The sequence below is a fragment of the Pristis pectinata genome, chromosome 13 (genome assembly GCF_009764475.1).
Source record: "Pristis pectinata isolate sPriPec2 chromosome 13, sPriPec2.1.pri, whole genome shotgun sequence".
NCBI lineage: Eukaryota > Metazoa > Chordata > Chondrichthyes > Rhinopristiformes > Pristidae > Pristis > Pristis pectinata.
In genome coordinates this window covers 22834150-22854888 of record NC_067417.1, presented here as the reverse complement: position 1 = coordinate 22854888, position 20739 = coordinate 22834150, and the positions used below count along the sequence as shown (strand labels likewise).

The following is a 20739-nucleotide window of genomic DNA, read 5'->3' as shown; positions in this document are numbered from 1 at the left end:
GATACACTCTGGAAAGATTGGGGAACTTGGCACCACCAACTGACACATTAGAGGAATTAAGGCCTGTGATCATATGGAATGGCCAGGCCTGAGGGGCTAAGTGGCATCCTTTTGCTCCTATTTCCTTGTGTAATTACAGTTAATAACCTGGTCTGATATTTAAAAGGCTCTGAGAATGTTTAAGGTAGGTTTAACTGTAGGTTGAGGTGGCCAGTCCCTATGATAATCCTGCTTTGTGGTAGAGTACATTATTGGATTCTAAGGTTACTTGACCAACAACTTTTAAAACTGCTACAGTAATGAGAAAAATGTGTTGATTAACCCTTCTGATACATGGTTATTTAACATTACATGATAATTATATATTGTTCCAGACTCAACCTCACATGCCTAACTGAACGTGCCTTTAAAAATGTTTGTGTAATTGTTTCATTTATTCACTCACAGGATGAGTGTCACTGGCAAGGCCAGAATTTATATTCCCTTACTGTCCCCTGAACTATGAGGCCTGTTGAGGCTTTTCAGGGGGCAGTTACACGTCAACCACGTTGGTGGATCTGGAGCAAACAATGTATGATGGTGGCTTGAAGGACATTAATAAATCGGAAATGTTTTACAAATATCTGAAAGTTTCAAGATCACTGTTACAAAGATTAGCTTCTTATTTGGATTTCATTAAATTAAATTTCCAAGCTGCTGTGTTGAAGCTCAAACTTGTGTCTCCCCATCAACAGTTCAGACTTCTGGATGCTGATTCAGCAACTCAACCACAATGCTCTCAAATTGGGCATAAAGATTTACTTCAATTAAGTAGTTGCAGCTCATCAATGCTGATAGAAGAACATCTACTGATTTGAAGTCAAGTTATATTTTTATGTTATCTGAACTCTTTTTCTTGGGGGGGTGCAATTTTTCAGGTAGTAAAGTTGCTGTTGAAATATGGAGGGAATCCCCATCAGAGTAACAGAAAAGGAGAGACACCGCTCAAAGTTGCCAATTCCCCCACCATGGTGAACCTGTTACTGGGGAAAGGTTCCTGCAGCTCCAGCGATGAGAGTTCAACAGGTGAAAATGGCAAGAGTTTATTAATGGATACACCTTTAATCTTTGTTACTTGATTGTAATCTATAATAGCAGTTGTTATGCAGAGTGTATTGATCAAACAAACTTAATTTTCATGATAGAGTCTTAATACTGGAATTCTAAGTGTTACTAGTATTAGATTTGTATTAATTTCATTAATGCTTTAAATGGACTGATCACAATTTAATGCATTAGGCTCTTCGATTAATAAAAAATTCTTCCTAATCTATGGTATTGCGCAAGTACAGGGTTCCACCATGCACAAAATTGCAATGGTTATAAATTATACGGTTTTATACTTTGGAAAAGGATGTGTTTTAATAATACTGTAAATAGTGGGGTCGTGGGGGGAAAACCAGGAAAACAGACAAGTCCTTCAAACAGCTGGTGCATACTGCAAACTCATTCACTTCCTTCTGATTCTAATAATCTCTAAAAACATATTAATTTTCATGAGTGGTTCCATTATAGTTGATTGCATTTCAGTCTTCAGCATTCAAACCTGGGACTCAGTATTTCATTTGCTAGTCCTTGAGACTCAGATTTACAAAAGAGTTGATTAAGTATCATCCATTAAATAACTAATAACTAGCTTAAAGATCTGGTTAGAAGCGTTTATTCTCATCAGATTTCTGATACTAAATTGTTTATTTTCTAGCCATTTGTTTCAAAGTCCCAGATTGGTTCATATGTAGAAAATTACAGTTTAAAACAGACCATCCAACCCAAATGAATAGTGTAAACTGCATAGGGCTCCTCTTAATTACATAACCCTTTTGATGCATCTTTCTCTCGTGAATCAATTTGTTCTCTCTTGTAAATGCATTTATACTATTTGCTTCAACTACTCTTTGCAATGGTGATTTTCACTTCTGACTGTGTAAAAAAAAAAAATTGTAAATCATCAGTTTGACTATCTTGCATTCATGACTCGCGGTTTTGCTGTTCATCGTAATGTGTATGTTCATGCATTTGTATTTAAAATGCAATGTCAGTGTTTTGGTAAATGGATAAAAAGAACAGGATTTTGCATTCATTCATTCATTCCTGACACACTACTGTCTACTTATTTCTATGACAATAGGGTTAAATAATATTGAAATTATTCTTTTAAATATTCTGGTATAGACAATATGCATACAGTAGAAATATTTTGCACTAGTAGACCACTGCATAAAAGCAATTTACACCATACTCCAGCAGTCTTATGGTGTACAGAACAACTTAAAGGCTGCAAGTCATTTTAAACTGGTGCTTTAAAATTATTTGCTTGCACCTTTTCATTTATTAATTTATATCCACTTTATTGCTACATAGAAACTTCCGAAGATGAAGATGCTCCCTCAGTTGCTCCCTCCAGTTCAATTGATGGTAATAACACAGACTCTGAATTTGAGAAAGGCCTAAGACACAAAATCAAGCGACAAGAGTTATCTAAAACAGTTACACCAGTAAAGGATGAGTATGAATTTGATGAGGATGATGAGGAAGATAGAGTACCACCTGTTGACGACAAACATTTGCTGAAAAAAGATTATAGAAAGGACTTAAAAACGAACAATTGCATTTCTATTCCTAAATTAGAGACAAAAACTTATTCTAAAAATTCCCTTCTAACACCAAAGAAAACTCCACGACGTATTTTATCTGACACCAACAGTTCAGATGAAGAGGATAGATTAATACGCTTCTCTCCTCCTCTTACCAGGCCTTCAGTGCACTCCAGTCTGCCTGTTGCAAGCTCTAAGCAAAGGGAGTCACCAGTTAAAAAACAGCAAAAAGAAAAAACTAAAGTGAAAAAAAAATGGAAAAAAGATATGAAAAACAAGGAAGGTAGATTGGGTAAGGATGAAGACCAATTCAATTCATCTGCAACAGAAAGTAATGATTCAGAAAGTGAGGAGGAGGATAAGGGATCAATACAGAGTGGACTTGGCATGAAGGACTCTTATATGAGCCTGAAAGAATCAGCAATGTTCTCTTCACTGTCTGCATCCTGTTCTTCCTCCCAAGGGAGCTATGCATCATCAAAGCATATTCCCAGTCTTGCACGACAACATTCTAAACCCTGGCGAGCTGATGGTTGGAAATCAAACATGTCGCCGGTCTGGTCTGATGTGAGTTCTTTGTCAGATTCTGTAAGAACACGACTAACAAGTGAATCTGACTATTCTTCGGAAGATTCCAGTTTGGAGTCTGTTAAACAAGTTAAAGAGAAAAGAGATCATAAAAAGAAAAGCCTTGTTGATGGAGATGAAACAGAGAAGAAAATGGCAGAAGATATCTTCAAGATTTTGAATGCTGATGAAATAGTTCAGAAATTTGATAAACAGGGCAAGGTGGTTAAAAAACATAAAATGAAGCACAAGCACAAAATAAAAGACAAGGAAAAGGGAAGATCTCAGAATATCCTGACAGGCAATGATAAGTTTTCAAAAAGTTTGAATCTAGAAACTGATGAGTTTAAGCAAAAAGTAGAAAAATCTTTAAATGCAGAAACTGAAAACCTTTCAATTGATAGAGCAAAAACTGTAAAACATGATAAAGAGCACTTAAAGAAAGAAGAAAAAGAAAAACCTTTTAAAGTCAAATCTGAAGAAAAAGACTGGTTACTCAAAGACGAAGTAGGGAAAGCTTGTAAAGAAGAAAAGTTAAGGAAAATCAAAGACTTCTCCAAAGATAATTACAAGTCTGTAAAAGAAGAAAAAGACAAAATTTTCAAAGTAGATAAAGAAAAACCCTTTAAAGAGAAATCTTCTAAAGAAGAAAAGTTTAAAATCCATAAAGATGATAAGAAAAAGGCAAAGGAAAAACCTTTGAAGGGTGAGAAACATTTGAAACAAGACAAAGAAAAGTCTGCAAAAGATGACAAGGAAAAACTAAGAAAAGATAAAGTTCGCAAAGAGGAGTCTGATTATGAGGATCCAAAGACTAAGAGTCACTTTCTAGACAGTGATGATAGGTTTAGTATGTCTGATCATGAAGAAAAATGGTTTTCAGATTTGTCCTCCAGTTCTTCTGTATATGATGTAAAAGGGGAAGCCAATTGGGGTATCCCAGTTAAAGACTTCAAGGAACACAAAGATGGCACAGCAGGGAAACTGGCTGGTGAAAGTATGAAAGAAGAATGTAAGGAAAAGAAAAAAGAATCCAAGTTAAAAGATAAGCGAGAACTAAATGAAAAGCGCTATGATAAAGACTGCTTAAGAAAGAAAGATCGCGAGTATGTAGATAAAAGTGTAGAGAAGAAAAAAGACGAACTTGATAAACATAAACTGGGGCAGGGCTGTTTTCTGGAAAAAGAGAAAAGGAGGAAAGACTCTATTGAGAGTGTTAAAGACAGAAAGGATAAAGATGCAATTGAAAATATTAAAGAGCGAAAAGACATTGTTGCTGAATTCAATAAGGAAAGAAAAGACCTGAAGGGAAAGGCAGATGATATCTCCAAACCAGATTCAAAAGAGTGTGGAAATGAAAGTTTCTTCAAGGAGAAACTTGAAAGTGATTTCAGTGGAAGGACATTGGAAGCAAGGGAGAGGCATTATTCAGGAAAAGAGAAGGAAAAAAAAGATGGAACTGAACGGAAGGAAAAGGTAAAAATGGAAAAATACAAAGAAAAGTCTAAGGATAGAGCTTCAGTTGAAATTGAAAAGGAAAAAAATGAAAAGAGCCTAACTGATAAGTTCTTAAAGGACAAAGATGCAGATAGAGAAAAGCTATTCAGAGAATTGAGTGGTTTCAAAGATAAAAAGGAACAGAAGGAAAAGAACAAAGATATCTTCAACCGAGACAAGGACAGAAAAATGTCATCAGAATTCAGTAAGGAAAAGAGAGACAAAAATGCAATGGAAAAACATGTAGAAAAAGATAAAGACTTTGCAGAAAGAAAGGAGAAAGAAAAAACAGATAAACATAAAGGAGTTGATACGGAACTTGGAAAGGAAATGAGTTGGCATAGCATAGCAAATGACATCTTCACAGATGAAAGTGGCGATGAGTTAGATTATTGTGACAAAGAACTTGGGAATAATGAAATGTGTAGAACTGACTTGCTGCCTGACAAAGAGGAGACAAAAGCAGAAAAGGAACTGTTTCCCTATGAGAAACACCGAAAATACTCAGCTGATAAACAACATTCAGCAGAGAAACCAAGAGAGAAAGAATTCAAAGATAAGAAAAAGGATAAACTATTAATAGATTGTGGGAAAGATAAGAGGGAAAAATGTTTGCTTGAAAAACATAAAGAAAAGAAAGATAAGGAATTAGTTGATAAATTTAAAGAAAGAAAGGATAAAGTGTCAACAGATTCAAACCTAGAAAAGAAGGTCAAGCCAAAGTTTCCAGAAAAGTTAGAAAAGCAGCACTCAAGTGATGAGAAGTTGAAAGGTAAGGCAAAAGAAAAAACTGACAAAGAACTTGTAATAAAAGAAAGAAGGCTATCAAAGGGAATTCCAATAGAAGAAGAAAAAAAATGCTCGGAAAAACTACAAAGCTCAACTTTTAATGAATTTAAAGAGGATTCCAATGACAAGATCAGTGAAGTTTCATCTGACAGCTTTACAGAGCGAGCGCACGATTCCACAATGTGTAGTTTAAATGATGTTTTGAATTTTGCTCAAGACAATGCAGAGGAGAAGTTAAAGGATTCTCTTAATGTTTTGTATTCACAAGAAAAAGGCAAAGAAAAGGAGAGAAACAGACATCTGTCATCATCGTCAAGAAAAAATGAGAGAGACAAGGTGAAGAAGGAAAAACGGGATAAGTCAGAGGAACTAAAAGAAGTTGCTGCTAAACGAGAAGGTTCAGTGTTTGAGCGAGACCCTTTGATATCAGATGGAGATTGCTTAAGTCACTTTTTAAAAGCTGAGAAAGATGATGAATTAGACAAAAGTGGAGATGCTGTTTTAAGTGAGAAGAAAGATAAGAATGAATCTGAAAAGGAATTACCTAAAAAAGTAGATAAGGTCTCTAGTGTTTTCATTGGTGTCAAGGAGAGGGAGAAAGACAAAAAAAAGAAAGACAAACATAAGGATAAATCAAAAGATGACAAAGAAAAGCATAAGGAAAAACATGGAGAAATGACCATGGTGTTCAAGCATTCAAAAGAAGAACACAAGTCTAGTGCTAAAGACTCTCTTCCTATTGTTAGAGAGTCAGGTGGAAACAAAGAAAAAGCAAAAGATGACTGTTCAAAAAATATTGAAATCAAAAAGGAAAAAATCAAAGAGAATTCAGAAAAGGACAAAAATGAATCCTTTAAGATTAGAACCACTGAAAATGATAAACTAAACCAAACTAAAGAAGTATCGCGTAAGGACAGCAGACCTAAGGAAAAGCTTTTAGGTGATGGAGACCTGATGATGACTAGCTTTGAACGTATGCTAAGTCAGAGAGATCTAGAAATTGAAGAACGTCATAAAAGGCACAAAGAGCGAATGAAATTGAAGGAGAAGATGAGGCATAGGTCAGGAGATCCCAAGTTGAGAGAGAGAGTCCGAAGTACGGAAGAAATACGCAGGAAGAATTTTGATATGTTGGCCAAAAAAACTTCACTTGATTCTCAACAAAAGGACAAAAAGCTTAAGGATCAAGGACCAGGACAAATTGCGTCACTGGACACAAATGCAAAGATTCAGCCAGTTACTTGTCCTGATATAAAAGACTGGCTTTCAACTCCTGGACTGAAAGCAAATTTACCTGCTTCACCAAGATCTGATCAAGATAGGCCAACAGGTGTTCCAAAGATGACTCCATTGGTTTCTTGTCCAAGTTATGAAGATTTACTGCCCACGCCACATATGCCTAACTGTGTGAATGAAGATTTTACTGATCTGTTTGAAGGAATAGAATCCCAAAATTCAGCAACCATGTCAGCAATAACCATGAATGCCTGTTCCCCTACCTTTTTTGATAGATATATGAGCATCCCCACTAGCATGCAAAGTAATCCAAATCAGACATCAACCAGCACTGTTCAAGTATCCAGCCTCTTTCGATCAGTGTCAATGGATACCAGAAGGCCACAAGAAGGATTTGATGGTAATTCTGAAAAGTTCTTCAGGCAGCAAAGTGTGCCTGTATCAGCAGATTATGAAACTTCTATTCCACAGGCAATGGAGGAAAAATCAGTTGTTCATTCAGAGAGATTCTCTGGCTTGTCACCATGTGTTTCACCTGAGTATGGAATTTCCTCACCACAGCTGGAACAGTCTCAGTCTAGAGTTGCAAAGTCATTCACTGAAAATCTTATCGCTCCACCCGAAAGTGTTCTTAATCATTTGCATGCAAAATCATTGCCATCGCAGAAACCGGATCCACTGGAACCATCTCTAGATAGCTTAGTCACTGATTTTGCCTTGCCTTTAGATTCTTCAGAGCAGCAACCAAATACTCCTTTGATGTCTCCTAATTCAGCTTTAAATGCCAGTCTTGTGCCTACATCTGGAGACCCATTTACTTCCAATGATTCAGCCCAGAATAAGCTAAGTTATCCATCTTCACCACACAGACCAACTGAACAGCTAACCCTCAGCCCAATGAGTAATTCTTTGGAGCAGTCAGTGAATTGGTCAATGGGTTCTGAGTTACACCTGAAGTCACCTCATAGATCGTTCAGTGAAACTACCAGGCCACTTTGTCCCCCAGACACCATACATAATACAGCATTGCCATTTGTTTCATCTATTTTACCTCATTTTCCTGAATCCCCAGTCCAATGTCCAGTATCTGTACCTGACACAGAGCAAGATGGAAACAGAGGTGATATGCCAGGAGTGGACCAAAGGGAAGAGTCAGTAGCATTGGACAATGCCATTCCATACATGTCTCCAATTAAAGCGCATTCACCATTTGATACCTGCAACCCACTTCCTGATAAATCTTGTACTGTGGCTCCAGAAATGCACAACATTGTAGTGGAAAACCAACAGGAACAAATTAAAGTTGCAGAAAAATGTGATGAACTACAGCAGAATATTGCTGCTAGACAACAAGATGAACCTTTGCCATGGACTGATTCTTTTCCAACTTCCATAGATGATCTTGATCTGGGACCATTTTCACTTCCAATGCTGCCATTACAAGACAAAGACGACCCAGACGTAGAAATGACAGAACCAGAATCTGAAGAGAAGGCGAAGATAACTGAAGCTAGTGATCCTGTAGTTATTAGCACACACGCTGAAGATACAGATCATGCTGCTGTAGCAACAGGGGAAGGACATGGAGCTATCAGTGAGATTCTAAAAGCAGTTACTACAGCAGTGGGGGATAAAATTGAGGATACTGAGGAAAAAACCTCATTAAGTGCTGAAGAGAATGGAGAAAATGATAGTCGGCAGATGTCACTGCAGCATACTGAAATAAGTACAGAATTTGAAGATAAAACTATGGCAGTTACTTCTAATTCATTGGTAGATGACACTATTGTCAAAGTGTTTGAAACTACAGAAGCAACATCTAAACCAGTGACTGAGGTAACAAAGCCAAGCAAAGTTGAAGAGATTCCTCAAAGGATCACAAGGAACCGAGCACAAATGCTGGCTAATCTAAACAAGCAGAATAACTCTGTTACCTTAGAGAAGGATACTACTTCTGCTCAGTTAGGAAAACCAAAAGGGCGCGTAGTGGAGGAGGATGATTCACAGGCGCAGCATCCACGCAAGAGAAAAATCCCTCGTGCAAATCATCAACCAATGATTCTCAACCCATCAGCACAGCAGACACGAGAAATGATCCAGCAGACATTGGCAGCTATTGTTGATGCAATTAAATTAGATGACATTGAACCATACCACAGTGACAGATCCAACCCTTACTTTGAGTATCTTCAAATTCGTAAAAAGATTGAGGAAAAACGCAAAATCTTGTGCTGTATCATCCCACAAGCACCTCAGTGCTATGCTGAATATGTTACCTATACTGGTTCCTATTTGTTGGATGGAAAGCCCCTTAGCAAACTCCATATCCCTGTGGTAAGTGGAAGTCTGTTCTTAATATATTTCCCATTTTCTTCTTGTGCTGCAGTGTAAGTTCATTGGATGCAATCTTGTCTATTCGATTCATTTTCGGTGGCTAGCCTCGGTTATGATTATCTTATGAGCTATTCAAAGATGGAGTGAATCGTAGTTCTGAATTATACTATTCTCGCTCAGTGTTCAAACACACGTACCAGACTCTATCACAGAACTGCAACTCATAACCAAATCTTGGCTGATTCTTCACCACTCCCAATGGTCTCTGCCTTATTTCTGTGAAAAATAAAAAAAAATCTATTATATACAACTGATAAATCATACCATTGCTTTGGCAAAATGGTTGATTGAAAACTGTTGTGTGGCATCTGCAAAATGATGTGCATGCATTAATACACTGTTGTGCACACCTAGTGTGCCATCTTGGTGTGGGCTTTGGCAATCTGCTGTACTGATTTGACACGGTTTTCTTGGTGCTCAGTCCTCCAGCAAACACCCACCCAAATGTGCTGAGCAGAGCACATCTTCAGCACAAAGGATCCCCACAGAGGGTATTTAAAGGGATTATGCATTAGTTACAGATTAGTTTCTGGTTGATTTCTTTTGGTTATTGGTGCAATTCAACAAGAGTTTATTTACTGTAATTATTTCAACTTGTGGAAATCTACAGGGGAATGTGGCACATCTAAGAAATTTTGCTGAAAGGCTTCTGCACAAACCAGTAGGCCCCAGGCGTCTGTGCATCAGAAAGCATTCATCTTGGAATGCAGCATGATTTGGCAAGTAAGCAGAGGAAATACTGAACAGGGCAAAATGCTCCAAAGAGAAGAAAGGAGGATCAGAGCTTTTAGCAGAAGACCACATCAGTCCAGGATATTCAGAACTGATTTTCTTTCTTGAACACTAGTGAGCAATAGTATGTCAGAGATGATGCCCACACTGTAAAGTGTCCACCACTGCAAACTCAAAGCAAGGTAAAGAGTGCACTGGCAGTGACTGTACCATTGAACTTTTATGCATTTACCTCCCTCCAAACTGCATCTCTAGATATTTGCAAGAAAATGAATTCTTTTGTTTACTCTTGTACAGGCAATCCTTGGGTTTCACCAGTTCAGGTAACAAAAATTCACCCTCAAGGAATTCACAAATCACTACCAAAAAAATCTGAGATACAGAATAAAAAGTCACTCTTGGGAATTTGTGTCAAGTTTTATTTTATTTTCAGCTTGCATTTCTTGACACATGCACAGATGATGTAGCTTCATGTTACAAAAAATCACGATATGTGTGGTTTTCTGGGAATTCACTCCCCCGCCCCCATAAGATGGGGGTCATCTGTATTGAGGAAATGACTGATGCACTTTTTAAACTGCATTTGGCACACTAAGTGGATATTGGTTGGGTACAGCACATGGTTTGGATAAAATTGCAGACTTAATGAATGCTGCTGACTGTGGGTGCATCATTTTACAAGTGCCACATTTCAGTTTTTCCATATCTTGGAACAGAAATGGTTCCACTCTCTTAATGTTCAGTTGTAGTGTGGCTGAAGACAATAAAGCAAGCAGTTCAATCCAGAGTATCCTGGACACCCAGAAGTACTTGAGCCAGCTTGCCAAATTTGTCAACTGGGTGATGAGGGGGTCATCGACTCATCATGTTGCTCTTGACTCTTCCTGCACACATGTAGGAATCATGCATATAATGAAAATTATGCTGGCACACAATATCATAGATTAAATTGCTGTGCCTAACCAACTCTCCACTGCCTGAACTTTGGAGGAACCTGATGGTACTGTTTAGTAGATGCCAATATTAGTGGTAGTCTACTGCATACTACGCAATCTCTTTTCCTTTTTTTCTTACAATACAGCTGGCTATTAGGGCATAGCCAGCTGTATAGAATGGAAGAAGAAAAGAATGGTTTCAATTTTTATGCCCAACCTTTTCTGTCCTAGTCCCTTCATGTGTACTGTTTTAGTAGCTATAGCACAACTGCTGGATAGCTGGCTACCTTCAGTGGAGGAAACAGGAGATGGCCTTGAAAGACAATCTTGTGTGCTCTGGCCCCAGGAAGTTCGGCTATGCACAGCAGCATGTCAATTTCAGTTGGAGTTCTCCATACTGGATAGCTGTTTAATGGGCAACAGCAAAAATGCTGATGTATTGGTAAGGATGGGGAGTTGAATACTGTTTCTGAGAGAAGACAGTCTGTGGAGCTATATCTACTCTATAGACTGATGTCTCAAGCACAACCCTGTGCTAAGCTGCAGTCTGTGTGAAATTGAGTGAGGATATGTTGTTTTGATCACTATCATCTGGTTGTTTCTGTACTGCCTGACCAGGTTGCAGTTTTTAGATGTCAAAAGTTAAAAAGAGAGTTGGGTTAAGTTTGCAAGAATGACAGGAGAAAAATAAGCAGCCCTTGTACTCTGAAGCTTATAGGTCAGAAAGAGCAAGCTACCTCAAAGTGGACAATTTGATATTGAGTCCTGCAGACTGCATTGTGCCCAGGCACAAGATAAGGTGGTGTTCCTTCAGCTTGCATTTGGCTTCATTGTAACAGTGCAGGAGGGCACACACTGAGGTCAGGGTGGGAGTGGGGTGGTGAATTAAAGTGGCAGGCAACCCAAAGCTCAGCTTGGAGCTTTAGCTGGTGCTTACCACCAACCATTGTTACTGAAACATAATAAACAAAACTAAAGTTGCTATTTTATTATTATGCTGGAGTTTTGTCTATTATTTTTATATTTTATGCACACTTACAAAATGCAGAAGAAAACTGAATGTTAATGACTATATTAAATATCGTGTATTAGGCATTTTTAAGGTTTAGTCAAGTAGTACAGGCACATGACAGCAATCTGCTGAATTAGCCATAATTGCTATTGTTATGATTTGGGTGTAGAATAAATGCATTTGATAAGTCTTTTGATCTCTTTTCAAAAAAAGTGTTCTTTGGAAAATGATCACACGTGATAAGTGGCATTTGGTGAGATGCGTTTCCATTTTTAGACAATTTTTCATTTTTAGAGTAAACAATCTAAGTATGTTTGAATGCACGTGGTAATGTTTGTAGACTGCATTTTAAAAAAATACTACAGGTTTAGTACTTGGCAGGTGGAAGTTCTCAACTTTAAATAAACTAATTGTTTCAATTTCTTAGATTGCACCACCTCCATCTTTGTGTGAGCCTTTGAAAGAACTTTTCAGGCAGCAAGAAGCCGTGCGTGGGAAATTGCGTCTTCAGCATAGCATTGAAAGGGTAAATTATGTTCCATTTAAACAAATCTAGTTTTTTTTCCTCCTGTTTGCAATTTGACAGAATTGTTATTTTTCATCAGAGGTTCCAATTGTAGCTACAGTTTAAAGAAATGATCACGTGTGCATAAGCAAGGAGAAAAATGGTAGATTGTTGTATTTGACTCCGTATATTCAAATTGTATATTGCAGGTTTATATTCAAATCTGTGCATTTGATTTTATTTAATTTTCTTTGTCATCCTATAAAGTATATTTTAAAAATCTATCCATAACCTGTATTAACATGAAATGGTCAACTTCAGATTTCTTTTACTTGTAGCCTTGCTTCACATTTTCCATGCAAGATGGTGTGAGGTATTTACCATTCCAGGGAAGCTCAACATATTCTTCTATTGAAATAATTTGTTTTAATCACTTTAGTTGGAGGTGTCAAGATCTGAAAATCAGTACCTGAAGAAAAAAAATCAGTGACAGGGATCAAATAGGGATATTCAATACATTTGCTCTTAAATGTGTTAATCTTTCTTCATATTTATGCAGCCAGAAGTTTTAGGTTGGCTCTTAACAGGTTAATTGATAAATTATGGTTTATTTAATATTTTCTAATTTTAAGAGCTTGGGATAAAAATTTATTTTCTTAAATTATCAGGAGAAGCTAATAGTTTCATGTGAGCAAGAAATTCTACGAGTGCACTGTCGAGCAGCAAGAACAATAGCAAACCAAGCAGTGCCATTCAGTGCTTGCACAATGTTGCTTGATTCTGAGGTTTACAACATGCCATCAGAAAATCAGGTCAGTGCAAAACTATTGTACATTTCTACTCTTTCTAATCTCTAATTTTTATGATTTGTTCTGCTTATTAAAACTTCATGACAATTTTTAAATTGGTATGTCTTCTCACTTGAGTGCAGAGTTCTGCATTATGAGCAAAAACTGAAATTATGCTTTTAATATTTGTACTGAATTGAAATAATTTAAACATGAAACTAATGAGGATAGCAAACAAATACTGCCTCATCTTTTCAGCCTACATATGCAAATACTTTCTACCCATATGTGTGGAAAAATATTCATAGACTCATACCGCACAGAAACAGGCCCCTTGGCCCAACTCATCCATGCTGACCAAGGTGCCTATCTACGCTAATTCAATTTGCCAGTGTTTGGCCCATATCTCTCCAAATCTTTCCTAACCATGCACCTGTCCAAATGTCTTTTAAACATTGTAACTGTACCCACCTCTACTACTACTTCCAGCAGCTCATTCCATGTACCCACCACCCTCTGTGTGAGAAACTTACCCCTCAAATCCCCTTTAAGTCTTTCCCCCTCGCCTTAAACCAACCTAAAGGAACTTTCCTTTTAAGATCTTTGTCATATTCATCCCAGTTTCACCAGGAATCCCATTATATCTCCTTGCATAAAAAGTGTCATTCTGCACATTTCTCCACTCTTTCTATTGTTGTCTACATTGAGAAAATTATTTCATTTTATGATGCTTGGTAGTTTACTCACTTGTGATTTGTCCTTTTTAACTTATAATCTGGAATTGCTCTGTAATAGTATTTTTTAAAATGTGTTCTGTTTAAAACCAGGATTTTCAAATGTATGGACTGTCCTTATAAGGAAAATTAATTTGACATAAGTCGATATGAGCTTGCAATGGTACTTTTATTTTAATTACAGTTAAATAAATCTGCATGCATGGAAGTGTAGCATTAATTGGAATGTTTCAGCACCACTGTCAGTGTTTGTAAATCACAGTTCCTTGTTGACAGCAGCAGTCACAGATACAACTTAAGTAATCAGGGCATTAACAAATGTATTTAATGTATTCATTCAAAACAATAACATCTAATTTGTTTACAGTATATGAAAGTGTCTGTTGTATATTTAAATTCAAATGTAGATCAGACCGCCGTACTTCCAGAATTAGCTGAAATCCCACAAATGTAGGAAAGCAATTACGCTTAACAGAATAGTGCCTGAGATGGTACAAAGTTGAAAAATGCACAGCATGAATTTGGAAAGGAAAGGCACATGTAACAGGAGGAACAGAGTACTCATTGGTACTAATCTATGTATAAACTAGACAAACAAAATTCATAGTTATAGTTTGGAAGGTGGATTTGTTGAGAGCATAAGAAATGGCTTGCTAAATCAATATGTTGAGGCACCAACTAGAGGAAGGGGCTATTTTAGAGCTAGTATTGCTTAATGAGAAGAAATTAATTAACAATTCTTGAAATACTCAGCAGGTCAGGCCGTATCTGTGGGAAGAGAAACAAATGCAGCCTGACCTAAGAATTTCTAACATTTTCTGTTTTTATTTTAGATCCCAGCATATGCAGCTTTTTTTATTTTTCAATTAATAGCCCTTAATTATTTCTATTTTAAGATTGAAGGTGATTTAGTTCAATCTGAAACCAGGGTCTTAATTCTAAACAAACTATGTAGATATGGAGCTAAGGTAGATTGGGAAATCACATTAAAACATATGACAGTAGACAAGCAATGGCTAACATTTGAAGAATACAGTTTGCAATAAATTTGTATCCCCTTTAGGCAAAACAAAACAGGAAATCTTGTCAAACAGTGGCTAAGTTAAATATAGTATTAAATCAAAGGAAAGTGTTGCCAAAAAGAGCAGTAAGATTTGGACAAGAAATCTAAGTAATAACAGGGTTTCTATAACACTCAAAGAAGTTTGTCGTCATGACTTACAAGATGGATGGCTAGGATCCCGTAAACCACTTCAGTCCATTGTGGGTTGTACCTTCTACAAATACCATCACCACTACTAGAAATTACTTAAAACAGCTCAACTTGCAGATTCTCAGGTCATTAGTCTGCCAAAAGTACATTCTTGACTGAGAGGCTGTGTTGGCTCCGCTTCCAGCTGCAGTATTAATGTTCATGTTTCCCACTATTTAACCACTGTATACCACAATTAGTTCCCAATTGGCTACCTAGGCCGTGCTTTCCTTGCTGACAAGCCATTATCATGTTTCTGCATTGTAACCTCCTTACTCTGACCTGGGCTACTGGGCTCTAGTGTGAACAACTCACTCCTGGCAAGATTTATCAGTCGTTGGTTTCCTCATGAATTATAAACTATCCTTCAACTGTCAGAAGTTCCCACTTTGACAAACTTTTCAGTCTTTTTAATGTAACGAGAATGATCCAGAACAAGATCCCCATGTAGTAGCTTTCAACAATGGTTTCTTCTCTTGTTTCTCCCATGGTTAAAAGGATAATTCCACAGTAGTATGTGAGAGTAATCTAAGAAACACAAAAATGGACTGTTAAAACCTCCATAGATCTGTAGAAGGAAAAAGATTAACAAAAATTGAATGTGGGTCCCTTATAAACTGGGACAGGAGAAATTAATTGGCAAGTAAGGAAATAAGATAAGATTTCTTTATTAGTTACATGTACATCGAAACACACAGTGAAATGCATCTTTTGCATAGAGTGTACTGGGGGCAGCCCGCAAGTGTCACCACAGTTCTGGCCCCAACATGGCATGCCTACAACTTCCTAATCCGTACATCTTTGGAATGTGGGAGGAAACCGGAACACCCAGAGGAAACCCACGCAGACACAGGGAGAACGTACAAACTCCTTACAGACAGCGGCCGGAATTGAAACCGGGTTGCTGGCGCTGTGCTAACTGCTACACTACCGTACCTGCCTATAGCAGATAAATTAAATATTTCGGGTCTGTCTTCATGAAAATAGATGCGAGGTCTCCAGGAAATTGACACAAAGCCCTCGATTTTATGGAGAAAAAACAAGGGGTCAGGAGAAAATGAAAAACTGAGAAATTAGCATTTGTAGATGAAAGATATTGGATAAATGAGATGGGACAGGACTGAAAGCCAGTAAATTCCTAGAGCCTCATGACTTGCATCCTAAGGTTTTGAAAGAGATAGCTGTGGAGGTGACGGTTGCACTGGATGTCACCTTTCAAAATTCCATAAATCTAGATTTTAAGGCAGCAAATGTTACTTAGGCAGGATGAGGGCAAATAACAATGAAGTACAGACCAATTAGCTTAACACCAATGGTAGAGAAAGCTATTAAGGACATGGTAACAGGGCACTTAGAAAATAATGATCTTGACGGTAAGTATAAATTTGTAAAAGGAAAATTGCATTTGACAAATTTAGAGTTTTGTGATGGTAACTAGCAAAATAGGTAAGGGGGACCCAGTTGATATGGTGGATTTGAACCTTCAGAAGGCTGCTAATGTGTCACATGGGGTCATCAAATAAAATTAGAGCACATGGGCTAAGGGATAAAATGCTGGCATGGATTGGGGACTTGTTAACAGGCGGAAAACAAAATAGGAATAAAAAAAATATTCTGGTTGGAGAGTTGTAACTGGTGAGGTGCTGCAAGGTTTGGAGCTATAGCCCCAAGCAGTTGGCAGTCTGTATCGATGACTTGGATGAGGGAGTCAAGTGTATTGTATCCAAGTTTGTTGTTGATAGAAAGTTGAGTGGCCATGAGGCTTGATGAGGATGCAGAGAGACATTGAGCAGATATGTGCCTAGTGAATGATCAAGGGCATGGCAGATGGAATGTAGTGTGAAAAAATAAGAGCCCATCTGCATTGACAGAAAAAAATAGAAGACTGTATTAAATGGTGACAGATTGAAAAGTATTGGTATTGAGGAATCTAGTGTCCTCGTATAAGAATTAATGAAAGTTAGTTATGGTACAACGAGCAATTTAGAAGGTAGTTAATATGTTGACCTTCATTGCAATTTGATTTGAGAAAAGGAATGAAGACATTACTGAAATTAGATGGGGCCCTCATAAGATCATATCTGAAATACTGTGTAAAAGCCTGATCTACCTACCTAAGGAAGGATATCTTACAGATTGAGGGAGTGCCATGAATGTTCACCAGATTGATTCTTGCAATTGGTAGGATGCCCAATGAAGAGAGACGAAGCAGACCGGGCTTTAGAAGAATGATTGGTGATCTCACTGAAACACAAAATTCTTGAAGCTTTAGAGGGTAGATACAAGGATGATATTTCTCCTGGTCAGGATGTCAAGAACCAGGAGGTTTCAGTTTCAAAATAAGGGGCAAATCATTCAGGATAAAGATGAGATGAAATTTCTTCATCCAGAAAGTAGTGAATCTATGGAATGCCCTCTCTCCAAGAGGGCTGTGGAAGTGCTGTCACTGAGTGTATTTAGAATTGATAGATTAGTGGGTATAAAGAAAATCAAGGAATACAAGATTAGAACAGGCAAGTGGTACTGAGATAAAAAGAACTAAGTATTTAACTGGGGCAAAATAAAGGAAAATAATGTTAAATGATGAAGCATTTCTTTTCATGCTTTAGGTTTTCTTCCATGTACAAATTCATAGTACAGCTAAGGTGCTAACTTTTATTATTTCTGTGAATGGAATTGGTTTACAAAACCAAGATGAGTTTTTACCTTTGGTAAATGGAGTGTAGTCTTAAAGTGTGTCCTAAAGTGAAGTCTCCAATTCCAGCTTCTTGATCACCCCTGAATTTAATCACTCTTTTGCAGTGTCTTAACTGTCGGTGCCGCAGGGTGTGAAATTTTCTCCTTTTATTCTTCTCAAAAAATATGAAGTCATTGGCCCAAAATGTTAATTCTGTTTCATTCTACAGATGCTACCTGACTTGTCGAGCATTTCCAGCATTTTCTGTATTTATTTCTTAAACTAATCTCTTACCATGCATTTGTTCATTTAGTCTAATATTTTCTTGTGTAGCAAAGCAATAATCCTGGGAAATGCTATGAGAAGAATTGTAGTCAGAATAATTGGAGTCAATTGACTTGTAACAGACCTTGGTCACCTATCCAAACCCAGAAATGGAGGTGAAGTGGAGGAGGAAGGAAAGGGGAAAAATAGGGGCAAGACTTAATATTTTCCAGTTTGGAACAAGAGCAGAAAATGACACTGCACCTGAAAAAGATGAAGTCTATCAGAATTTTACTCTGCTGATTGTAGACTTCCCTCCTTAAACTAAAAAAAAATCTTGATGTGCCTTTTAATTCAGAAAAGACTGACCTTCTAATAAATCTGGGATTAGTCTGGATTTATCTTTTTATCACTCCTTCCCAAACTATTTCAGATAATCCAGTGACAGGTAAATACTTTCTTCCTTAAAGTTCTATTTTTTTTTGGACAGAATTTTATGAAGAATCTTCAGCACAGGAATGTGCTATTCATCCCAATATGTCCATACCATTGGCTCTGTATGATTCTTCTCCTGTCTTAATTCATCTCATTCTAGCAACATTTTTTCTACTATGGCATGCTATAGATTGAAATATTACTCCTTCCCTCTACAGATGCTGCCCAACATATTGAGTATTTCCAGCATTTATTTTCAATATTTCATATGGTTTATTGGCTATTGCCAAAATGCTCACTGCTTTTGATAGTACCAAATTGCAAATGGTGGCTTAATCCAGTCTTTATTTTAGTGGGAATAGGCTATATTTTTATAATTGTGGTTTTAGATATAGCCTCCAGGACACCAAAAAATGGTTAATACTTTGTATTCAGAGGCATGTGCATCGAGATAGTTTAGTTTCTAAGTTCAATCAACTGCGTTCTGTTCCAGGACGGTCAGCCACTCTTTTATATTATGAAGCTCCAAGTAATAACCTTGTATGTGGTCAGAAATTGTAACAGTGTACTTTTGATCTTAATGGTTTCTGCTGACAGTTCAAATAATTGTTTAATTATTGCCTCTTAAACTTTTTATTGTTTGTTTTATAAACTAAATATTCTCTGGCTGTTCTAATTTTTCTGGTTTTGTTGTATAGGGAGATGAAAATAAGACATCAGTGAGGGATCGATTTAATGCCCGACAGTTTATTTCATGGCTACAGGATGTTGATGATAAATATGACAGAATGAAGGTAACTGTTTTTATCCTGTATGATATCATACATGATTTTCAGGAAAAGGTAGTAAAACACTGGAATATTAGTTGGACCATGTGATTTCAAATATTGATTTCCACAAATGGACCTTTGGTATTCTCAACGGTTCAAAGTTCTTTCCTCCTTTAAAAGTAAAAATGTTCTTTCTCCTTTTAAAAGTAAAAACTGCATAAACAATTTATGCTAAAATGGTTTTTTAATTTTGTGTGTTAAAATATTTTAAGTCCGCAAATCTAAACCTGATCATCGTGAACTTTTGAAATTAAAATCAGACTATGATTTGATAAAGTGGGGCTTTAGCTTGTTGAACAAAGAAAATTGTAAGATTTAAGCTCAATGACAAATAGGTATGGTGCAGAATGCTGGCATTCAACTGCAAATGTTTGATTTATTGATAATGACTATGAATTTATTGATAATGACTCTGAATTTATTATCAATAAATTCAATCAAAGGTTGCCACTTTGGTATTTGCTGAATGAAAATTTGAATGGATACAATACCTTGTAGAACATTTTCTACCTTCTCCAATGTGCAATTCTCATTGTAGTTTTAAGTAACATTTATACTAGGCTTCACTCACTTCAGAAATCCTTAATACACCTGTCAATTAGATAGGAATTAAGAATTCTAAGCTCAATAAAGTAACTTTTTTAAATAAAGCAAGGCTGAAGGGATAAGTGAAGAGCATACCTGTTGAAATTGACTGAATATAGAAAACTAAGTGGTGATATGCCACATTAATAATTTCAGTTAATTTGTGGTAATCCTTTTTAAATAATTCAGCATCTTATAAAGTGGGTAGGTGGGCCCAATCTAGTCCAGTCCTGAAATAGTTTAGTATCTGATAAATTTATCAAATCGTCCTAACAAATGAAAAATTGATGCACATTTATTGGTTATTTTGTGTCTTGATGAATTAATTTAGTTCCACTATTGTGCTTGTTAACCGATTTCTGCATGCCTTCCTTTGACTCAACAATTGTGTAAGTTGGAGAAAATACTTTCTTTAGTGGATTTTAAAGGTAGTTCTTCAAAGCTAATGACGTAAACAAATTAGGGTTCTAGACACTTTAGTCATTGTTTTCAGCCATGGATTGGTTAGGACAACCATCCACGTATATAAAATTCATGATTTGCACACAAAGTTAAATGTTGAAAAGACCATTCTTTTGATCATTAATTTTGGGAACAGTTGTGTTTTTAAAGGTATTCCATTTATATAAACAAAACACATGGAAGAGAGCATTGTGTTATGGCATTATTAGTTTAAGTACCAATCTAAAACATCAAGAATTTGGAGGGGGCAAATTAGATCCTCACTTCACCTCATTTCCAGGATGAAGTGGGAAGCAGACGTTTGTTATTTCTTTGGAAGAATACCATAGTAAGTGGAAAAACTGATGGTATGTCTACTTGCAGATTACCATAAAGACCATTCAGATTGTTCAGGGGACTGACCTCCTAGCTT

At 36.8% G+C, this 20739-nt stretch overlaps 1 protein-coding gene across 1 annotated transcript in view; it reads left to right on the top strand.

Moving 5' to 3' along the window:
* ankrd11 (ankyrin repeat domain 11) overlaps positions 1-20739 on the top strand; it is a 131564-nt gene that overhangs the window by 104693 nt on the left and 6132 nt on the right. Inside the window, exons 8-12 of the mRNA XM_052027986.1 lie at positions 918-1065; positions 2401-9056; positions 12223-12321; positions 12969-13112; positions 19149-19244. Coding sequence (XP_051883946.1) covers positions 918-1065; positions 2401-9056; positions 12223-12321; positions 12969-13112; positions 19149-19244 — 7143 coding nt within the window. The remainder of the gene's footprint in view (positions 1-917; positions 1066-2400; positions 9057-12222; positions 12322-12968; positions 13113-19148; positions 19245-20739) is intronic.